Source organism: Erithacus rubecula, assembly GCF_903797595.1.
Source record: "Erithacus rubecula genome assembly, chromosome: 6".
In the NCBI taxonomy this organism is placed as follows: domain Eukaryota; kingdom Metazoa; phylum Chordata; class Aves; order Passeriformes; family Muscicapidae; genus Erithacus; species Erithacus rubecula.
The window spans coordinates 39655638-39678992 of NC_136688.1; the positions used below are offsets into that span (position 1 = coordinate 39655638).

At 38.0% G+C, this 23355-nt stretch overlaps 1 protein-coding gene across 3 annotated transcripts in view; it reads right to left on the bottom strand.

The window, feature by feature from the left end:
• Positions 1–23355, bottom strand: part of SPTLC2 (serine palmitoyltransferase long chain base subunit 2) — a 76630-nt gene that overhangs the window by 26728 nt on the left and 26547 nt on the right. For all 3 annotated transcript variants that reach the window (XR_013774645.1, XR_013774646.1, XM_079309188.1), the window contains exons 7-9: positions 22224–22329; positions 21177–21396; positions 19571–19697 (exon numbers count right to left, since the gene is read on the bottom strand). Coding sequence is in view for 1 of the 3 variants with exons in the window: in XM_079309188.1 (XP_079165314.1) it covers positions 19571–19697; positions 21177–21396; positions 22224–22329 (453 nt within the window). In the remaining 2 variants the exon portion in view is untranslated. The remainder of the gene's footprint in view (positions 1–19570; positions 19698–21176; positions 21397–22223; positions 22330–23355) is intronic.

Genomic DNA, 23355 nt, shown 5'->3' on the forward strand with positions numbered 1-23355 from the left:
TTGGCACATCCTTTTTAAGTGTGGCAGTGTTATACACATGGGCACCATTCAACTCCAGACAGAGGTTCTAAATGCTTTGATGATCTGATGTGACTCTGCTCAATCAGATCTGAGAGTATGTAATATATTTAGGGTCTGCCCAAGAAATGAGGTGCTAGAATTACCTTCACTTGGCAGGTCTAGTAGGATGGGCTAACTGACACATTGTATTGGCTTGTCAAAGCCCATCAGAAAGAATCTCATCAGAGGACAAGTCAGCTTCTCTGACCCTAAGCAAACAAACATAAATCACCTATGAAGCATCAGGAACTGATATCATTACAACTGTCAATACAATGAGGTGATTTTAGGATGCATCTTGCACAGACAATGACTCTGGAAACATTTGCTCTGCACCTTCCCTGTGGCCCTGAAAAAGGCTTTGGTCTAATGTAAAAGAAGCTCTGCAGATTTATGATTTTCTGTGTAAAAACATAAAATGTCCCAAGTGATCAAAAAAGCTATTACTGACAAGCAAAGTACCATTCACTTTTCACTAATTCTTTCCGTTGGAATAGATGTCTTGAAATTAGTAAGTCCAACCCGCCTGTTCAAGCATGATCACCTAGAGTAGGCTGCCCAGAACTGTGTCTAGTTGGGGTTTTGCTTGTCTTCATAGATGGAAATTGAACAGTCTCCATGAGCAGCATGTTCCAGTGCTTGAGCACCCTCATAGTTTGAGATTTCAGAAACTCTTTCCCTCTTTGGTAAAATTTTTAAAGACTTACAATTTACTAGGTGCAGAAAACATTACACACATTAATTAATATACATCATAATTACATACATTTACTTCTACCTTGCACTTTAAGCTGTCTTCCACAACAGAGGACAAAATTTCAAGTCTCTGATTTGAGAGACTAATAATAATGAGCACTTTGTAACTTTTGCTCATCCACAAATCGTGCATATTAGATATGAGGCATTAGCCTAAATAGCTTGAAGCTGCTGAGGCATTTTGCCCACAAGAGGTGAAAGTCTGAGCTGCCAAACCCCAGAATAATACACATCCGCTTCTTATGTGCCCTGGCAGCCAAAGAGTGAGTCAAACTTGCCAGGGCACTTTACTCATTGTACACAGAATTCTTGACTGAATTTTAGTAACAACTCAACATGGCTTCAGAGTTATTTTAACCTGTGGCCAATCCCCACATGCATGTCCAAACTGCCTAGCCACAGAAAAAACAAGCATAGCAATGCCAGGTTCAAAGTGTTTCCTCCATACATCTAAATCTAAGATAAATGTTATTCATGCCACATTGTGCAAATATAACTGCAAGGATCCAACTCCAAAAACAGCAGTAGTAGGAAAGCAGGAACTAGTAATGAGTGGTATTACTGCTACCTCAGCCCAAATAAAAAAAACTTTAATGCTTTACAGAATTAGTTGATGACACTTTCCTCTGCATCAACTAGCCAGGAGATAACAGAAGAACTTGTCAAGAATAAGCTTCATAATAGTGTGTTGTGATTATGTTTTGAAAAAAAATAAAAACAACAAATGGAAGAAATTTCTAAACCCGAAGCAGTAAGTGCAGCAAGATAATTTAAAACTGAGTTCTGAATTAAACTCTAGAAGTAGGTACCAGCCAACATTCTCAACACATCAGACACTATAGGAAGTCACACATAGTATGTTTTACTCACAAACATTTAAACCTGTCTTATGGTTCTAATTCAGACATTCTGAGAACCAAAACAGCTTTTACCCTCCAAGTCTAGCAGATATTTCTGTTTAATAATCACCAGTGGCTGAGATGTTTATTTTTGTCAGGGCACAAGAACTGCATCTGAATGCATCATATCATCAAATGGTATCATAAAATTAAACAGGTTAGAAGAAGAAATAATATTTTGGCTAGAAAGAGAAAGAAGTAGCTGTCAGGAGAGCAATTTGCTAGCAAACTAGCTAACAGCACTCTGAACTTTTACTTATATATGTAAACTGACTACTTGCCAAGCTCTCAGAAAAAGAACCTACCTCCCTGAAGCTACAGCAACAAACAAGTTTAAGTACAACCAGTTCTGGAGAAAAACCCTTTAATAATCTGCACTGTTCTTACTGCTAGATGAGAACTACACTAAGAGTCTTGGGTGGTAAAGTAAAATAAATTGTGCCAATTACACCTGAAATACTCAAGACTTCCATCATCCTTTTTTCAAGCTTTCCCTCAATAGATTAGTGGAATTTACCTTGCAGCAAGACTTAGTTTTTCAAGATCCTATACACTACCTGGCTTTCTGAAATCTTCCTTTATACATCTAAAAGATGTAAAAAACCCCAAAAACTTAGTGACTTACTGGGGGCTAAACCATGACACCAAACACAGGGAAGTATGCTATTTATATAAACAATCTTTATTTCTTATTTTCTACCATCTGAACACAAAGCTTTTACATCACCCATCACTACCAAAAAGCTGCAGCCTTGCCATGGCCATGTAATTTATCACAACCAGATGGTGTGCTGTCAATAAAGGAGGGGCTGCTATCATTCCAGGGCAGAATAATTACCTTTCCTTTGAACCAAGGACAATGTTTTCAATAAAAACCCAAAGCTGTTTAATGCAACTTCCAGTCTGTCAAGACTCCCACTGTGCAGCTCCAGGATTCATTAGACTCACAGAAGTGAAGGAGACCATTTGTTAAAAACATAGCACAAGTGTCTTCGAGGACATTGATGACATACAATTAAAAAAAACAACCCAACAGTAAAGACATTTTGAATCTTCTTTAAAAGCTTTTTGCATAGACTTTTTTCATCACCAAATTTACAGCAAAAGTAGCTATATTGCATTAAAATGCCACCCCTGTCCCAGACCTTTAAGGCAAACTATGAAAGACATTCATTGCTTTGCTATGCACCTCTTTTGCTTTGCATTTCTGCATCTCAAAAGTTGGAGAAGTGACATTTATTCTGGGACGAAAGGTTGTAAATCACAGAGAACCAAAATTAACTAGAAAGCAAATCTAAAGAACAGAAAGCTGTCTTACACACCAAAGCACTACTAGGCTGACACTCCTCTGACATCTGGAAACACATGGCAATCATACTGGAGTAATTCAGAGGACTGGACCTTGTGGGATAATTAAACAAGTTAGAATACAACCAAATGGCACCTTCACTTTGAGCAATGCAAGAACCTGGATGAATTTCACTACATACTAAATTTCCCCTTGAGTTTCAAACCCTGCCAAATAAAAAGCAGTAATTATTTGAACACTCAAAGCATTTTCTGAGTCTACTTTCAGGCCAAAAACTGACTTTCAACTTGTCCTTCTTTCAACAGTACATGCTTAATGAAGTGGTTAAGAAACACATCCTTTTTTCATAACACCAGAACATTTTGTTCACCTCAAGAAAGTAGAATAACGGTCTAGCTTGGGAAATTAAACATGAGCTGGAAGCCCAAGTGTGACCATTTCCAAGAATTACATCTAACAGGACAGAAATATTCCTACAATTTCAGTTCCACAGTGGTAACAAATGTATTAAAAGGTATCTTAGTTCAGTTTACTTTTGATTGACCCTCTCTCTAGCTAAGATCAAATCACTATATTCTTCTCTTCATGCAGCAGTTGCCTGAAGGACACTATTATAGATTTTGTTATATTTTATGTGTGATTTATGGTCTTAGAAGAAAAATACAACAAGGCAAAATATGATAGGAAATTAAAAAAACAAACCACCACAACAACTGAACAGCATTCAAGACTGCAAAAATCTCAGCTGACAATTTTCTGGTCATCACTTCAAGAAGCTGTAGTAAGTAGCTGATGACTTATCATCCAGAATAAAGCATGATCATTTGCTTCTCCCAATAAGTACAGTTATATGCATTAACAAAAAGCTTCAGAGAGAAAGGATAAGCTGTCTTCCCTGTCTGCATGAGCAAGGGTGGCTCTTACCTTAGGATACCAGGGTCCAGTCTCACCAGAACTTAAAGCATCATGGAAAAATCACTTTGCTGTTCACTCCTAATAAACACATGCAGTGGGGACATAGCACAATAGAGACAACAACTGATAAACTTCCACAGACATACAGATACAGATCTATTTTTACTAACACTTAAAACTGTTCTCAGATTTTAAGCATTTCTTGCACCTGTGCATTAGCCTTAAAGGAGATTTTGCAGGCTTTTCCAAAGCCCAGGCATAGGTGTGCAGCAATTCACATGCAGCGCACAAAGACGCACACAAGAAAAAGCTCAGTCCCCTTTCCAAGTCGGAAGTTTTTGTTTGTTTTCCAACAAAGTCAGTCTCCCCTTGATAACAGAACATTTTTACTATTCTTGTTTGGTACAATACTGTTATCTCCAACTCTGCCATATTACACAGAGAGTATCATCCATTGTGAGATTCCCCAACAGCTAGAAAGCATTCATGTCGACACTACTATTAAAGCAATGTTAGTGAAAAAGTAGAGCAAAAAGAAAACAATCAATCCCCAATCAAGCTAAGAATGACAGAACTTTACAAGAAGGAAATACATTCAGAACCACCAATATCAACTGATGCACAATACTTGGAAAAATAAAGCCAAAGATCATAGTCTATACCACAGCACAGATGATCAGCTCCTAATTATGTCAGCACTTAAAGCAAGGCAGAACCAGACTGCAGTATGCTCAGAATCTTCCTCTTGATCAATCTCCTGTTCCAGCAAGTGACTGAAGAAATGGCATCACCTTCTAATTCAGACCATTTTAAAATCATGTAATACAATTCTAAGGATAAACACGTATGAACAGTTTTCATGGAAGTTTTATTATGACTCTTTCTTCTAGCTTGCAATTTAGATTTCCTTATTAGTCCAAATTTTCTAGAGACAGAAACTGAATTAACTTATTTTATTAACTGAAACACCTTAGTTCCTCTTGACATAGAATGAACTGATAAACTGGTATCTGCACTGAGATGTAATTAAATGTAACAGGGGGACATTCCCCAGAAAAGCCCACAACTAACCAAATACACAAGGCACCAATGATAAATTCTGCTGAATTTTGTGTGAGCTGTAATTAAGTGAATTTCAGTACAGTTCAGGGGAATACAGATTTTTAAAGGCTCCACTGGTATGCAACATCATGGCTTGCATACTGACTAGCATTTTTTAAAACAGCAGACATTTTCAGCATTCTGATAAAAACACAGCTAATAGAATACACCATTTCAATGGATGAACTTTCAAATCTCTGTTTAAAATATTGCTCCACAACAGGAACAACAGACAATTCTTCGGTACATCCAAAAGACAGGATTTGTAATTTAATATGGAAACATTTCAGCTGTCTTAATACCAGGATAATTCCTATGCAAGTCTGGCATTTGAGACATGCTATGTATTTGTCACTGAAGTGTGTGAAGTTCTGTGCTGTTATGTGAGTTCCATCAGTTGATGCCTTGGCCATACTAGTACCTCCTCCCACACATTCAGGTGGCTGGAGAGATCAGCTCTCTGAACCTGGAGCTTTTTCATCAGACTATTTATTTTTTCTAAAAGGTACATCCAACCCTCAGGAATTCACAGCTAAATGGATACCAACAGCCTAATCAGGCTGTAATTCAACAAAATGCATGTGTTTACATTTGTTAACCTTTAAAAGAGATCTTAAGAACTACTGAGCTTATAGCAGCAACCTTCACAAGGTTTGACACTTGAGCTGCAGTGCCTTCTACCCTAATTTTAAAACCTGCCCTTTCCCTTTGTATAGATAAGAAAATGACACAAAACAGGGATACAGAGTCATTACCATCTCAGACTCCCTGTGTGATAATCAGAGGAAATGATCTGCTGACCTCAAGCAGTCTTTGAAGTCTGCACAAACATTACCTAAAGAAGAGGGAAGGACTATTCAGCAGGACATATATCCCCCTAGGCCTGCCTCTCCAAAAGCTCTGCTGCCCTAGAGGTTCTCTCAAAACCTGAAAACACCTGGGCTGCCAGAAAAACTTGTGGTTATAGAGAATGTTCAAAGAATGCTGTGAAACAGACTTTGTATATCGGTGTTTCACTTAAGCCTAACATGCAGCAAGCATTGATTTCTTTTCTTTGGATCTGAATTACTAATAAGTCAGCATCAGGGAGAAACAAAACAAATCAACCACAAAAAATCCAATCCCCTCCAAAAACACGCCCCAAATACAAACACAATTCCAATTTACATTTATGCAGGTTTTTTATGTTATGCAAGACAGCATGCAAAGTAAAATGGAATTGCTCCCATAGTTTAGCTTCAGCAGTCCCTTGGTTTTAAAGATACATAAATTATAAAATAGTAGATCCACACTGTATAAATAATCTACTGGTGTTATCCATGTAAAAGAGAACCACATCCTCAAATATAATGCCAACTTATTTGCTTTTAATTTTTTTCCCCCAGTACTAACTCAATGGAATACCAGACACTGCAGAAGTATCAATTGTCTCTACTTTAAAGTAGAGCAACACAGAGCAAAAGATCTCATGCTCTCCTTTTGTGTTTAGTGTGACTCTTCATAGGAAATCCACCAGGAGAGAAGTAGGATTTAAGGTCTTTGAAGAATGGATCTTGTCCAAGGCAACAACAACAAACAAAACCAAACCAAAACACTGCCTCCTGTCAGAAGGATGACAGAAACACAGAAAGCTCCTTCCACTTAAAGGAGAATTCAAGATAATGCCTGGTCGATAAGTTGATAAAATTATCCATGAACTCTATTTTGCCATTAAAAATAAAAGAACAAGAAAGCAATCACATGTGCCTGTGTATCTAAAACTCAGTAAGACTGGCTGAACACAAAATTATTTCATATGCAAAGAATTGCAAAGGAACAACAGTTAGATTTCATGGTCACATTGCACTCATCTCCTCTGATATGTTTTGAGCCTTGTTGTAGTGACAGACTAGGCACATGAGACCCAGAAGGGCTCCCTAATTCCAACTCCATATCTACCACCATATTTTTTCACACAGAACTTTTCCAGAGGCAAAATTTCTACTGGAAGCAGTTTAAGTTCTCTCTAGAGTGAATTATCACAGCTAAACAGATTAGCCATACAGACAAAGAAAATCTACTGTGATAGCAAGTGAGAACAAAAGCACATTACCAGCCAGCTTCTGACACTAGCTGAAGGATCTGCTGAAGAAGAGCAGTATAGCCTGCAAGAATTCCCCCTGGCCCCCCTAGGCAATCCAGAAAGCAATTTCTGAAATGTAATTCACAATAGCTGTCCCTGTTTGTTTATACCTTGCTCACAGTATCTGGTTGCACTGCTGTCACATGACTAAAATTCCCTGCATCCTAACAATTTTGATTTACAGTCATTGAACTTATAAAGTATTGGTTCAGATCAACAGGCAATTTTAAAGAATGTGATTAGGGCTATCCCTCCAGAACAAAGAAATTAAATTTGTGTTGCCTGGGTAAATGTATTATCTAACTGCACATATTAATGACTGGAGGATTTGTGGGATTGCACTAACACTACTTACACATTAGCTCATACAGATTTTGCATTATCACAAATGCAGGCATTTATAGGCATTCATAACCATTAAAAAGACAGCTGTACATATCCTGCTTGACAGCAACTCTTGCATCTTGCTGAGAAGAAAGAAATGTGTGCTCATCAGACTGTTCTTCTGAACTAATCATGGCACCTTCACTATAAAGCCAGAATCATGAAAAAAATTACCTTTACATAGTTTCAATGAAACTAACCTTCCAAGTTAAAGTGTTGAAAAAAGTAAGCATTTAAAACCATCTATTTTCTTTTTATTATGATACCATAGACACGAAATTTTAAAAATACATATTTGTTCTTAAAAATCTCAAGAAAAAGCATCAGTGAAGAAGAGACAGGAAAAAAAAAAAAAAGGCTTGAACCTTTGTACAGTACAAATAGGTTGGCAAGCCTTTGTGGCAAATTGAAGCCACAGAGAGCAAAAACATCAGGAACACATACAAACACCACATTTCTTTATAAGTTAAGGAATGTGCAAGCTTTGACAAAGCATATTATATTAAGGATGTTTATAATCTATTTCCATGGAGACAGTTCAGTAGCTTTACAACATAGCAACAAAGAGTGTGAACTATAATTTCCATCTGTTTTGTACAGACTTTATTTTTTACAATGGAAGTCAGTATCAAAGCTAACTGTTCCTTGGGATTTGAAACGGCAACACAAAGGGGTAAAGAAATCTCTTCCTAAGCAGTACAAGAGAAGATGGAGGACATGAATGGCTATTAAATATATATACAAAAGCATGTGATGAAAACCTCTTGTTTCAAGCAAGAAGTGTTACACATAATGTAGCAGTCACCTAGTTTCAGCTAACATTAATGTACTTATTAATTGCAAATATTATACAGATATAAAAAACCCTACAGAACCAGACAGATTATCACCTCCAGCAGAACACGTACGATAAGAACAGCAAAGCAGCCCCCTTCCCACATTTTAAGAGACTTATAATCAAAAATTTAAGGATGTGGTCTGTATAAAACATGAAATCAGCTTTAGGTCAAGCATGAGGAAAACAAAAAGGACAGCACTGTAAGTACTCCTTCAGGAAAACAAAAGTACCAGCATTGGAAGAACTCCTTCCACCTCCAAAGTTCATTTACAGTGGTAGCATAAAATTTCTTCTGAATCTGTCCACATTAAAACAGATAAAACAAGTAACAAAAAGCATCTATTGTACTCATATATTACTAGCATATGTCCTGCCATTCTACTGCTGTTAGGCTGGAGTTCACCCTATGTTATATGGCATAGCTATTCTCTACATGCACAGACCACAGGAAATAATGCAGAAAAACATATTTCTTTTCCCAGAACACAAAAAAGTTGCAGTGCACACCAGCTTTTCCAAGAAAAAGCACAATGCTTAAGTTTAATAGGTGTGATCTATACAGACAACAGTTTAAAAGAAAAGGTACTTGAAACACTCCACAGTACATTACCACTGTAGAAAAACAAATGTGTATAGAATATACAGCCCTTGGGCAAGATGTTAGACTACCCTCAAATCTAAAGGGAAGTCACTGGACATTTATACCCTGTGTTAGGAAAAATCTTGCCATGAAAAATATTCCCCAAGTCCCTCATATGAGCCTTCAATCCCACTGAATACATCAAACACCAAAACCAAAGGTATTTTATGGATCCAAGACCATGCATGAGCAGCAGCAGTGTCTCCCACCATTCCAGTAAATGTCATTATGACATAACTATCAAAGCCCCCAGATCCTACACATCTACTTCTCAGAACACAGTGCAATTCCCCTTGTTTACCAGGTATCTACCATGAAGACAGTTATGCAAATCCTTCACAATGAATTGTCAAAAGAACTAATCCCTAGACAAGCCAAACACTTGTAGTGGATTTTTTTTAATCTACATAACTCTTTCCAAAGATTTTCCTTGGTGCTAAAATTTCCAAGTCAAGTACCAAAATCTATGGACACAATCAGGCTATTAGGGCACCATATCCAGAATCAACAGGCTACAGCTATTAAAGCCTTCTTCCTAAAGGGCAAAATCCCACCAAAAACAAACAAAAAAACTCCAAAAAACCAACCCAAAAAGCCCAACCAACCAACAAAAAACCCACATAAAAACAAAAAACACACTCTAAAACCAAACCAACAAACAACAAAAAAATCCACTAAAAAACCCCCAAAAGAAAACCCAAAAAGCCATAACACAGAAAAAAAAGGATAGCAACAAAAAAAAAAACACAACTCAACAAAACCAACCAAAACCCCCAAAGTGCCCATGTAGCCTTCTTCTATCCCAAACTGTTCTCACTTCTCTCAAAATATAATGAAGAAAGAAGGTCCAAGTATGAAGTACTATAAAAACGAGAAGTATTAAAATCCTATAAAAACTACAGCATAGAACACAGGTTATAGCCAAAGCTATAGAATTAGAAAATATGTGTCTGACAACTATACCCAATATCCCTGAATGACCTGTGTTAACAGGAAACACCTCTCAAAACCAAACCTGGAAAAGAAGAATTAGCTCTGTTGTGTTTCAGAAATAAAAAGCAATTTTTCCCTAAGATTCTCAAATACAAGAATAGTCTTCAGGGAAATGTAGTCAAGTGTAGTCTGTGCAGTTTTATGGAAAAGTTATTATTTATTAACAGTACTAACATTTAGTTTGTCAGTATATCTATCCTGCCATGAGGCACATCTCTAAGGAGTTCACAGTAGAATCCATAGACTGGACAAGATAGCCAAGTACTCAGCTTTGGAGCAGTAATTAATTCTGCAGCTCTTCTGACTGAGCTTTAATACACTAGCTTTCCTACAGAACTCTTGCTAGCTGGTCAAAAAAATTAATATTTTTCTTCCTGCATTGTTTTTTTAATTTTACATCAAATCAGTATAAAAGCACAAGGTTTTACAACATCCTTAGTTCTTAATCTATTCTTCTAAAACTCAAAGCCAGTTCAGCCAAATAGAAGGATTTGTATGCCATACAAATCACAAACAATAAGGCATACTAGGAAACAGTGCAAATCAGCCTCAGATGACTAGCAAGTCTTCTCCCTCATTCCCTGCAGCTGCATTAGCCACATACTGAAGTGCTGCTCTTAAATTTAAAATCAGATAGGAATGCTCTAAGTGCAAGAAACAGTATTCAGCAAAAGTCAGCTGTTTGGTCACGCTCCATGTCAACACCTTAAAAGCTTCTACCAGCATTGCTGCTAAAGCAGTTGGAGTAATGCTCAAGTTCCAGCACAACAAGGCTTGTCATTCACTGGAAAAGACACACCAGCCAGCTATAAAGTGTCCACCTTTGGTCAGAAACAGCCAGCTTTGGTTAGAAATAATCAGCTTCATCTAGAAAGCAGCAAATAGAGCTAGGGCATCCATTCTCTTACCTGGATAGTGAGGTACCCCTGAGGGGGTACCACCTGAGGGATGGGATGTGTTTGACTGCCGTACTCTCCAGCAAACTCCTTTGGGAGGTGGCAGCCATAAACACTAAGTACCATCTTCTGGCCAAACAGAACAGAAGCCAGCTCTATAAAGAAATGATGCCAAGAGTGCTATGAAACAGGCTCCATGATCTCAAGATAATGAGATCCTACACAGAAGTATGCTTTGACCAGTAACTGATACTGTAGGGTACTATGAGAAGTATTTACCTCTGTGTTAGTCCGAAAATACAGACAAGCAGCCTGGCAAATAGACTGCCTTGTACTATGTCTCTTTGTAGAAGAATCCTTTCAGAACTAAAGCAAGAAACAGAATAGTCCTCAATACCCACTTTTCATCAGTGGTACTAAATGGGACCTTGTGGAATGGAGCACATTAAGTTCCAAAGTTCTTTCTGTCCTTCAACGGGACTTTGATATACATCCCAAAATAATATTGCTGCAGATTTCACCTAACACAAAGCACAATGGGAGATAGGATGCTGGAAGTGTGCATGTGCTCTTTACTAATGTGTCCTAAAATTAAGAACTCCGAATGAGTTGGTTTGGTTTATTTTTTTTTTTTAAGGAAGCATTTGTATGAAGTCATTGAGAAGGCAGCACCTGAATCTTTCACAGGACACATGTCCACACATCTTTTTGTGATGACTCTGATCCAATAAGAGGTCCTTTACAATGTTTAAAGTTTCTCCTTTGATATCAAAGATGCTTCTAGCCAAGTTCAGCTTATGATAAAAATCATAGCCTGCAAATTTCCCAGCAAGTCAGAGTTGCCCATATCTGTCTGTATCTGTCACAGTAGCCATACCTGTCCTTCTACAGTATGCTCTCAGATTTACCCTGAAACTCTGCAGTAATTTCAACAGTGAGGGTGTTGAGCTTTCCCATGTTAGTAAGTTGAATTTGGCAAGAAGCTTCTGGTATCCTGCCACCTGGAATTGCAGTGAGGTGGAAGAGCAGGCTTTGTGCCTGAAAAGGCCCAAACCCTGGGGACCTTGTGTCTCCTTTGACATTTACAGACTTGTTTTTCCTGAATAGCTCTGTTTTCCAAGGATCCTAGACAGATCAAAGCTGTGCACATAAAACCCACAATTGCCTCTATGCTGCCATGCCCTGACCAAAGATACTTGTCAGAAATACAGCTATAATCCTAGAAAAGAGAAGTTATATTTCAGATTGGAGGTACTGAACATTTTGCTTCCAGCTCCTGGTATAGTTATTCTATAAGAGTGACACATCTGTTTGCACAGAGTACTTAGTTCTAGACATGCCAGTTGCAGGACAAATGAGTTCTCCACTACCCATTTAGAGCCAGAACTTGCCAACACACTTATATGATACAATATTAAGCTGACAAGCTGGAAGGCATGCTTAAAAGTCTTAAAAAGCTTCAGAAGTATTTTACTGGCGCCTTTTTTCTTCCTTTTTTTTGCAATCCCAGTGTCCATGGACAAACAGTTAAGAAATCTTAGGAGCTGCTAGCCAACATGAACTTGAGAAGCATGCATACTCTGTAACACATTTTCCCCCCATGCGGGCAGCATTGTAACCACAACTTTTCCACTATGCAATTAGGCAATAACCTGGGCATTAACAGAAGCTTACTGTGGAAGAAAGAAGCCCTACAGGTTGGTTCAGCCTATCCTTGACAAGTTAATTTGTCTTGACCTAAAACCCCAACACCAAAATCAAGAATCCGCTCAATCTTATTTAAAGTAATCTCAAATCTCTCCTCTGGCCATATGCTCTTAAAACACATTAATTGGCACACAGGTTTTTCAGACAGCTTCTTCCTTTAAAGATTATAAGAAAGTTTATAATTCTGAAACATTAACAAACATCTGCAATCTAGCAGGACACAAGTACACATTGTAGATTGTCAAGATTGTCTGTGTTTGGGAATTTGTGGTACATCAACTGCATTGATGTGAAATGGCATGAGTTGACCTTGTGCCAAACATATTTTCCATCAGAACCCACTAAAATAGACATGGACAGCAGCTCAGCGGGCCTGCAAGTCCCTAGTCTAACACAGCCCACAGAAAGGGCTTCATATTGACTACTGCTTGTTTCCAAAGAGGATAGAAACTATTACACTACATGGTTTTCATAGCAGTCTCTATACTGCACACATTATTGCAATACCAGTATTATATTTTCTATGTAGAAAATCGGTACAGTTGCCAGGACTTATGATAGGAGGTAGTGCTTGTGTGGGTCACCCAGGTATTTCTTAAAAACTCTGCTCTAGTAAATCATGTACCTCCTCAGGAACCATGAACTCTATTTCACACTAACCCAGAAAAAGACAGTGTACATCACCTCATGTGTGATGACTCCTGTTGAAATGCTTTACTTTAACGTTACTGATTTAGAGGCATTTTAATAGTACTGTTGCTAGCAATATAGACTATATATACTAGTAAATACTGCTATATAAACTAGAAAATACTGCTACCAATATTTTCTCCTTTTCCTGAGCAGCATACCAGCATTCTGTAGAAACCTGGCACCTCATATGCTATTGAGAGTAAAAAGTGAGACATACATTTTAAATCAGATGTCGTATAAGAAGTGAAGAACAATTAAATTACTTCAACAAAGCAACATTTCTACTTGCATTTCTGCTCTGACAGATCAGTGTTTAGTCTATGAAGACATAGGATGACAGCTTCTACCTTAAAAGAAATAGCAAGCAGAATATTAAGAGAACAAAGCAGGTGTACACTTATAAAGGTTTATAAGCTCTATACAAAACCTACAATATTGAATAAAGCCCAAAAGACGAGGTACTGAAGAATTCTCACATTTCAATGTACAACACAAAGGGTACAACCCTGCTAATGTCTGTAAACACTCTTCAAAGCATCAAAGGCTGAAAGATTTCTCCTACCCAGCCCAGGTTAAAGCAGTTTTTCTGGAAGCTTGCCATGCTCTGTGGGAGGGAGGTAGGGGTGCAGCAACAAGCTGGATTTAAAAGATCCTCAGCTGGAAGTACAAATACAGAGAATGATGTTTAAAACTGTTAGACCCCTGGAGAGAAGCAGGAAACTCTCTTTATGACCCTCAGAGTATTTGTTTTTCCAACAGTTTCCCAGCGCAGCTAGAGATTTTCAAGGGCAGCAACAACAACAACAACAAAAAAATCACTTTGCTCAAATTAGCTTTGACTGGTCCCCAGGTTCCCAAGGTGATAATTTAACACCTCATTAACAAGTGCATTATTGGAGTAAATTCAAATGAACCGATTTTAATGATAATTGAATGTTTTCAGCCTCGCCTGCAGAAGGAGTATTTCCCTCTTAGAGTACAACAGCAGTCATTACTTCCATTTGTGGACTGACTGCTGGCAATGAATGGCAAAGTACAGATTTCATTTATCAATATACCATAAGCTACTTAAAATCCAATTTCAGGTGCCGAAATATGGGCTATTCCTCCATTACTGCTTATGTTTGTACTTGCATATAATTGTTTATTTGTCTTTGGACAGAAATGGTAATGTTACAAAATGTCCAACTTCAAGAAACCTGCTGATTAGGCAAATGATTGAACTGCTGAGGTCCTATCTTCACTTGAGGGCGCCTGATTACCCACATGGAAGTTAAAATACTAATTGCAGTCTTTTCTCCTCCAGAATTTAAATGGACCATCTAAAGCTTATATTGTTGTCTTTTTTGCCAGCATGCTTCTCCCTGGGCATATGAGCAGTATAACAGTGGTCCTGAATTCTGAACAGCTCAGTTATCCTCAATTCTCTGCCAAAACAGCTGTACATTCTTATTACTTCTGGTTATAATTGGTTGAACTGCCTTCTCTGATTTAACACACTCAATATTGTTGTACATAGCAAAGGCAAAAGTTTTTAAAAATTTTCTTTTAATGTTTTCAGTGATGAGATGGAATCAATTACTGGCTCTTCACAACGGAGGTGCAAATTCCTGACACAAATACCAATCTGACTCTGTGCTGCTAATTGACTGACCAGCCTTCAAAGAGCAGTTATTTGTTTCCAAAAGTTCAGCAGCTAGGATGGCCAATGCAACTGCTACCTTCACTGAACTATGTTGGATAATAATCCTTCATTTCTATACAGTGCTCAAGACAATGTTCAGTCAAAATTTCAGAGAAATCTTGGGCACGGTCTATCCATGACTTATTCTAGACATGCTATGTATGGAGCTGTGACCAAGTGTGGGATATTTGCTTCCAAAACTCACATGGAAGTCAGTCAAGCTTGTTACAAATGTCAAGAGGTATAATTACTATCACTGAGTTAAGGTCTGTGGAAAGAAATAGTTCACCTCTGTTACAAGCCATTAGTACTGCCAGCTTTAGTTGAAACTTAAAACACACCTGGATTTAAGGTTCATCTTCAGTTTTCAATACATAGAAGAGCAAACTAAGTTTCACCTCTGAAGGTGGTTAACCATTCCTTAGACTGGTTTCACTTTGCATGTTTTGATTTGCCTGCATCTCACTTGGATTATTTATGATTTTCTTCCACTTGCCTCCAGCAACGTTATCACGGCAACAAACAGGCTGGGTCCTGAACAGCTACAATGCTAAGAGAACTCCAGTTGTACAGGATGTATCACTGGCTCTTATGTAAATAACAGAAAGGAGATAGCTGGATTCCCAGTCCTACTGAGACTGTAGCAGCAAAAAAATCCAGCTTTCAACTCAAACCAAATCATTGATGCTGAAAAATTCACCAAGACAGGTCAAGTACTTAACATCATAAATCACAACAATGTCTCATTTACCATGACAAGAACCAAGCTGTCTCATTTTCCCTACAGTCAATTTAAATAACAGCAAGAATCAAGTGGCTCTATGCTCCAGCTTTCCAGAACTCCATTCCAAGAATCAATTTGTCATTTTTGTGTATGCATACTATGACCCTGAAAAGTCTGCTTATTGTGTCTTTTTATTATCATTGTTTAAAAAGATCCTTTATCTACAAAACTATCTGACATTCATTCATTTTGTGGCTGAACAGAGCAAGAGCAACATTCGCCAAACTGCTGACAAGCATCTGCAACACTTTCTCATTGAAGTTCTCAACCATAGAGACTTTGAATTGGAAAACTGTTCCAAAAGTTTATTTTTGCAGAAAGAGGATTTCTCCACCGCTCCTGCTCACCTTGCTCTACCATATATTAAAGCCAAATATGTTGATATACAAGATATTAATGTACATTTTCACCTGAGCTCTCTGAAGAGAGTCTATATGCTCTCTAAGCTCAACACTTTTGAGGATGACTGTTGCTTTGAAGAAATTCTCAAGGATCACAGATCAAGTATGTTTTGTTTAAGATGCCATGATGGTCTTCTACCCAATTACAGTACAAGACAATTAATGCAAAGTAAAATAGGACAAACAGAGTATTGATCTGATAATGTAGAGGAGCTGCAGTACTGGAAGCACCACTACCAGTAACTCAAAAGGTGGCTCTGCCATTGCTTTAGCTGTTGGCATAGTTTTTGCAGTCTGGATGAAGGAAAAAGTAAATATATTAATATATAATTAGACTGCTATAACTGTCTTCAGGGTGATTGAAGTCTGCTGGTCACATACATACACTGTACAAAGAATTAACAGATTAATTTGAACAGAAATCAAGAAAAAAGGAAAGTACTGTGCCAACTAAGGCAGCACATTTACACACAAGCATGTCTTATATTCTCTGTAGAGAAGCTTCGCATAGCATCTGTATTTTGCCTGTGCTGCCTCTTACCAATATCCTATTTAGTCACTGGTAACTTGCTGGAAAAATCTGAAAGGAGACATTTGCTTTTTTTAGTTATATAAAGCTTTAGTAATTACATCTTATATTGGAAGTTTAGAATCTTCAGATACTTCAGAAAATTAACATATTCTTACAAAATTATACACAAAAACCCTTTTATCTTCAAAAACTACTTGGTTCCTATCACTTATTTCTTGGCTACAGACTATCTCAATCTGACATGACAATTTCTACGAAGTTTTGATGCCATGGAGGACAGCAGGTTTTACAAATAGCATATGGTAAACAGAAGCAGGCAGACAAAGAAGCCACAACAGCTCTTTTCAAGAAAGCATTCTTTAAGCTATTAAAAGATTCAGATGTGGTTCAAAACATGAGGTTGGGAGCTAGCCATCTACTGTTCTGATTCCAGCTCCAACTCCTGTGCTGCTGTAAAACCATTGCCCTATCTCAGTTTCCTTCACTGATTTGTTCAGCTTGACTAACTTAAAAGCAATGAAATTTTTGTATACACAGTCAATTCAGAGGTGCTTACCAGTGATCCAGTTTAACACTATTTCTCCACTTGTATTTCAAAGTTAACAACTATTACCACCATCTATCTACTCCTTATTAATCCACAGTGAATGGTCCTTCAGAGCCCCATTTGTAACGCCACAGAATCCAAACAGAAGTTTTTCAGCCAAAGCCCTTAGACATCACATAGACAGCCCTTAGTGTCATCACATTTCTTATCACTAATCAGCTGCTTAGTTCACCCAATTGAACATTTTCCAACTCTGTCCACAGAAAATGTCTGCAAAGTAATATTATCTCTAAAGACTTAAGGCAATTTAAAAAATGCATGACTGGGAAACAGCATTCTGCAGAAAATAAATAGGAAGGCACTTTCAGGCAGAAATTATCCTATAAGGTGCTTATCTTAATTCAAAGTTGATGCTTAAATGTTAAAATGCTTAAAAAGCCAGTAACACTTCCACAAGATCTGTAGCTGATAAATCCTTTCAGATTTGACAGTGTTCTGGCTATTCAGCTATTATATCCATCACTTGCAAAAAGTGCTAAAGCTTATACAGAAAGTGGACATGCAGAGACTTCTTGGAAACAAGACACCTGTCAAACATTAAAACCACTCATTTTCTCGGTAGAAATAGGTGCCTAGGAATTCTGGTACTTTTTGACAACAATTTAGTAGGATGTAGCTCAACATGCATTTTAAGCAACATGAGAACAAAAATGATCTTTTATTTATGAGGGGTTTTTTTGCCATATTGGTTCTTAATCTGGTTTGCTTTTCAGTTTTGGCTGGCATAATGGCAGGAGAAGAGTGTGGAATGGAAGTTACTTCCATTCTCCTGTCTTGAACAAATACCACACTGTAGCCTCAGAAAGAGGCAAAAATGCCTGAGTTTAAATACTGCAAACAGAAATCAGTTACACATTCCTTACTTCCTGCTTCATTAAGCAAAACAGACACTGGAAGAAACCCAAAACAAGCAACGCCTGAGCAGACCACAGATTGTTGGCAAACCATCAGCTATAAAAATCTCAAACAATCACTTTTAAGACCACAGCAAGACAACTTTTTGTGTAGTGTGAAGCTTGTTTAATACCTGTACTGGAGAGCAGGGAGTCAGCTCCTGGCTCTTGGTACAGGTCTCTCACATGGGCCACTCAGAAGCACTCAAAGATTGCACAGACACAGGCTGCTGTCAGATGCACTTGCCAAACTGATAATGTCTCTACTGAGCAACCACCAACACCAGCTGCTGGCAATTAAATCTGTTCTAAGATCATATAAGAAAACCAAATGAAAACTGTTAGGAAAATTCTCAAGTCATTTCTCCAGTGAGCTTTTCCACTGTAGGTTATCCAACAGGTTGGTTGGTCAGATGACACATGTTCAAAAGCCAATTCATTTCTTCAGCATACACCACCACCACCTTGTGGCCAGATGCCTCAAGCTCCAACAATTCAACATATACTGCAGTTAGAATTCTAAGAGCCTCCAAAATAAATGCCACCAACAGACCCTCAACAAACTACATCAGCATCCTGTGTGAGCTTTTTAATTACCTGTGAGGGAAAAGTAACCTATATGCAAACTGCACTATTTCAATTCCAAGGTAGCTTAAAAACCTATTTACTTCATGCTGTAACTGAAGAAAGCTGCTATCCATAGGCAAATGAGACACAAGAATCTGTCATGACTTTGAATGCCCAGAGAGTAGTACAAATTTCCTCTTTTTTGTTTGCATTATGAAACAGGAAAACTAAGACAATAAAGACAAATAGTTGAATTTTTTCTCCTAGTCCACTAAGTTCACTGATGTTGAAAAATGCCTCCAGCTCCCCAAGTAAAATGGGATTTCAGAAACATGTCTATATATACTTTAACTGAGATGCAAACATTAAATTGTACTAGAAATGAAAATTGAAAGCACTGTCCCTGCAATAAATCCGCACACAACTGTAAAAGATACAGCAGCAAAATACTCTGAAAGCAACGTTTAAAGTGGAGCAAATAACAAAGGACAGACAATGGAAAGAAAAAGAAGGTAGCTAGAATACCTTGACAGGGAATAAAAATCAGTACAAGAAAATAATGTGTCTTAGACAGGACTAGGATGACTTACCTCTAGCTGAAGACTCTTTATGCTGTGATTAGGCTGATCTGCCAAGCAGAACTGTAAACCGGTTTACTGACCCAGAAATTCCAACCGTAATTCTACTAATAGTTAATTATGAAAGTGTCCACTGAATGTGTTATCTGTCAAGGCATAAAGGCTCTTTCTGGCTTGCTCTTTCTACATGCTTACTGCTAGAAAGACTCACCAATATTTGTACCATCTTCACCCATAATGCACTTCACAGAGGTGATGATTTGCTCTACAACAGGAGGTGACATTGATGTTGCATACGCAGCACTGTGAGAGTAGGTCCTGAGGTAATCGATCAGTTCCTAGCAAAACACAAGAGGCATCAGACATTTCCTTCCCAGCACTCAGAGAAATGCTTCTGTCATATCTTTAATCACAATAAAACAAGGCACAAAATCTTCTCTCTCGTTCATCAGCACAATATCAATAAAGCAGCAGGTGTAATTTAAGAGTGCACAAACCTCAGTCTAATTCTTCTGCATTTCCCACTTAAACATATTCTGTTTTCCTTAAGAGGGCAAAACCAGCTCATATAGGAGCAAAGGACCAACACACCTCACATCTAGGCTGCTTGTTAACTGTAACAAAACTATGCTAAAATATTATAAACATCAGTATGAATGCCAGGGAGATTCTGTCTTTTGCTACCATAAAATTATGACAGCTCTGTAGCTTTCACAAGCTGTAAATGTATTATAAAAATGCCAGGAAGTGTTCTGTTGCTGTCTGCCTAGGATTAGAGTTAAATGAAAGGAAGTCATAAAGGGACTTTGAAATAAACTAGGTAAGAAGATTTAAGGCCTCTTACCTCTGAAGCAATCCCTCAATCAGTAGCTAAAACAGTTGCAAAGGACTCTTAGCTGCTTAACCTTATGCCATGGAGTCAATCCCACTAGCTCACTACCTTTGGAAAAAGATTTATATGACTTTTTTTCCTGAGGAAATTGTTGAAGTAATTTTAATCTAACTATAGAAAACACCCAACAAGGGATATCTCCAAGCTCTATCTCCATTTGGATGGATGGAAGTAATTATCACAATAAATAAAAAATTACTTTCCTGGTAGGAAAATGGTAGAATTTTACCCTCCAATAAAGCTTAAAAACATGATCTGTGAAATCAGATATTTTATGATATGAGAAAGGTGACATTGGGAATTGTCTACATCATTCCTCTGAGAATTAGAGGTTTGGCAAGGACAATGATTTCTAGCAGCACTTTCCAATCAAAAGAGACAGCAGCCAAAAAAGAAAGGCCCCAAAAATCCCAAAACCACAAAAAACCAAAATGCCAAAAGAAACAAACAAAACCCATAACAATCAACTAGCCAAAAAGAGAAAAAGTGTCTTTTCAGAAAAGACTCTTCAAACTGCTTGTGCCCAGGGGAAATCAATTCTACCAGACTAACCTAAGAGGATTTTCCTCCAAATGCATTGAAAAACTTAAGCTTTTGGCAATTTTCCTTTAAGTCTCATTAAAAGTAACATCCAAGAAATCCCTGCTTCCTGACTCCCAGCCCTTCCTAGAAAGATATTACATTTCTACTGTACATTCTGCAAACTGAGATCATCACTGACTGAGAGAACTACACAATTATGAGGTATTATACTAGACTCCTCTGCACTGCCAACTTTCACAGTATTAGACAGCATGTAAAATTATGAAACAAATGGACAATAGGGTACTTGAGGCATAGATTAAATTTGAAATGCTTAATGAAGAATTCCACCACCTGCCTCAAACAGACTTCACCACCATCCATAAGATTCCCAGCTTTTTACCTTCTTGCCCCCAATGTATCCTCCTGCAGCTCCAAAGCTTTTGGTGAATGTTCCCATCATAACATCCACATCTTCAGGATTGAGTCCAAAATACTCCACTACACCCCGGCCACTGGGACCCAGGGCCCCTATACTATGAGCTTCATCAAGGTACAGATAGGATTTGTACTTCTTCTTAAGGGCAATCACTTCAGGCAAGCGGACTATGGATCCCTCCATACTGTTGAGAAACAAAAATGCAGTATAAGTTGATTTAATAGTTAGGACCACCTTACAGAGCCTATAGTCACTAAGTTTTCATTTCTTTACTCTTTTCTGTAATTGCAAACGCTAGACCCAACACAGTCTGCAGAGATGCACCTCTCCTCCTTGCACCTGGGGCCCAGATCTCTGCTTTCTACCTGTTCAGCATCTCTGGGATGCTGATACACAGACTGCTGTTCAGCAGCAACAGGAAGTTAGGGCACAGGAATGTGTTCAGTGATAATTCATTTATAAAATTATCTCGGTTTTACTTCCACCCTAATGTCAGTATTCTGAGTTGACATCCACTTACCTGATGTTTCTAAGAACTGACTAGGTTTTCATTAGTAACACTCCAAAACACCACATTTTGTACTGGAAGTCACTAGGATGCCTAACTAAATGCCTAACACAGCTATGCCTACTGCTCCTATTCATTCTTAGCAAAAACACTAAATTTGTGCAATTCCATTCACACTAGCATAATCTAGTGTGGACAGAAAGAATGGAATGGACAAGCAACTAAAGACCTAAGCTCTGATAAAAATAATCAGTTTTGATTAATTAATTTCTACAGTCTGATCAGGATGTGGGAAGCATTGTGATAACACCAGGTGCAGCTACAATTCTAGCAACAGAAAGCCCAGGATGTGAGACATTCACAGTGTAATTTAATTCACAGATGAGACTAATGAAATAACTATGAAGTGACAATATTCATAGTTTGATTTGGCAAAGAAACTCAAACATTAAGCATTTAGATCTCATGTGGAGAGTCTTAGGAATATAAAGAATAGTTTGTACCTGTATATTCCTTCCACCAAGATAAGAATTTTTTTCCAGGGCCTCCGTGTACGAGGTTGCCCATGCACAATAGCATCTTTGAGCAGCTTCTCCAGGCTTTGCATATCTGCACCAGAAATTACTGTTAAATGGTACCAAAACAGCTACCAGCTTGAACTTTGACATGACTAAAGACAGCAATACTCCAGAAAGGCACAAACTGCTCCAGCATGGAGGACAGACCATATACAAGTCAATAAGCACAGGCTTCATCTACCTATAGGCCCCATGGATGAGATTTGAAGGGCATAGGTGACTCTATGAACTCCAAGGACAAATTTCATCATTCTAAACTGAAAGCGCAAGTTAGAGCATTAGGCACAAACAAAGAAAGTTGGGGGAGGATAAAAAAAAAGGAAGATACCTCATTCTGATGAAAAGAGAAGGCAATTTAGGTAGTAAGAATGTCTTGTGGATAGAAATAACTAAGAAAAGAACAACAGAATAGAGCTAGAACACAAGTTCAAGGATAATCAATTAGAGATAAGTAGAATATAGGCCTAAGTGCAGGAAAAGAAGGAGGGCAAGTGTAGTTTTCTATTTCTTTGTTTAAAATTTAAGGGATTGGAAGTGGGAACAGGAAGCCTCCAAACCAAATGAGAAAAGGAAAAAAAGAGAATCACCAGTGTAGGAAAGAGGGCAATGTTCAGCATATCAGAAACCAGACAGATGAAAAACGTATTCTGAAATCTTGCAAGCTTTGCTTACACTTGATGTACTCCTAAGAGGCCTAACTAATGTGAACAAATACATACATGTGGAATCAGTCCTGAAAAAAAACTCCTTTCCTTGGAGTGAAGATGGGATTAATCTAAGCATAAAAGCCAAGTACTGAGCAAGAGACAGATATAAATACTAGGGCATGAAAAAGAGCACAAATTAATCATGGAAGGAGAACTGGTAGACTAGGGCAGCTTTAGTGGCAAGAGGTGATCATGAACTAGAACTGGAGTAAAACTAAAGTGCAAAGTAGGTCAGGTAATGGACTGTTAAAAGACAGCTTCTGCTCAGAAAGACAACATGAAGAAATCAGCAGTGTAGTCCCTCTCTCCAACAGGTCTCTCAGTGAAGGAAAGACAAGGTTAGTGCAGTT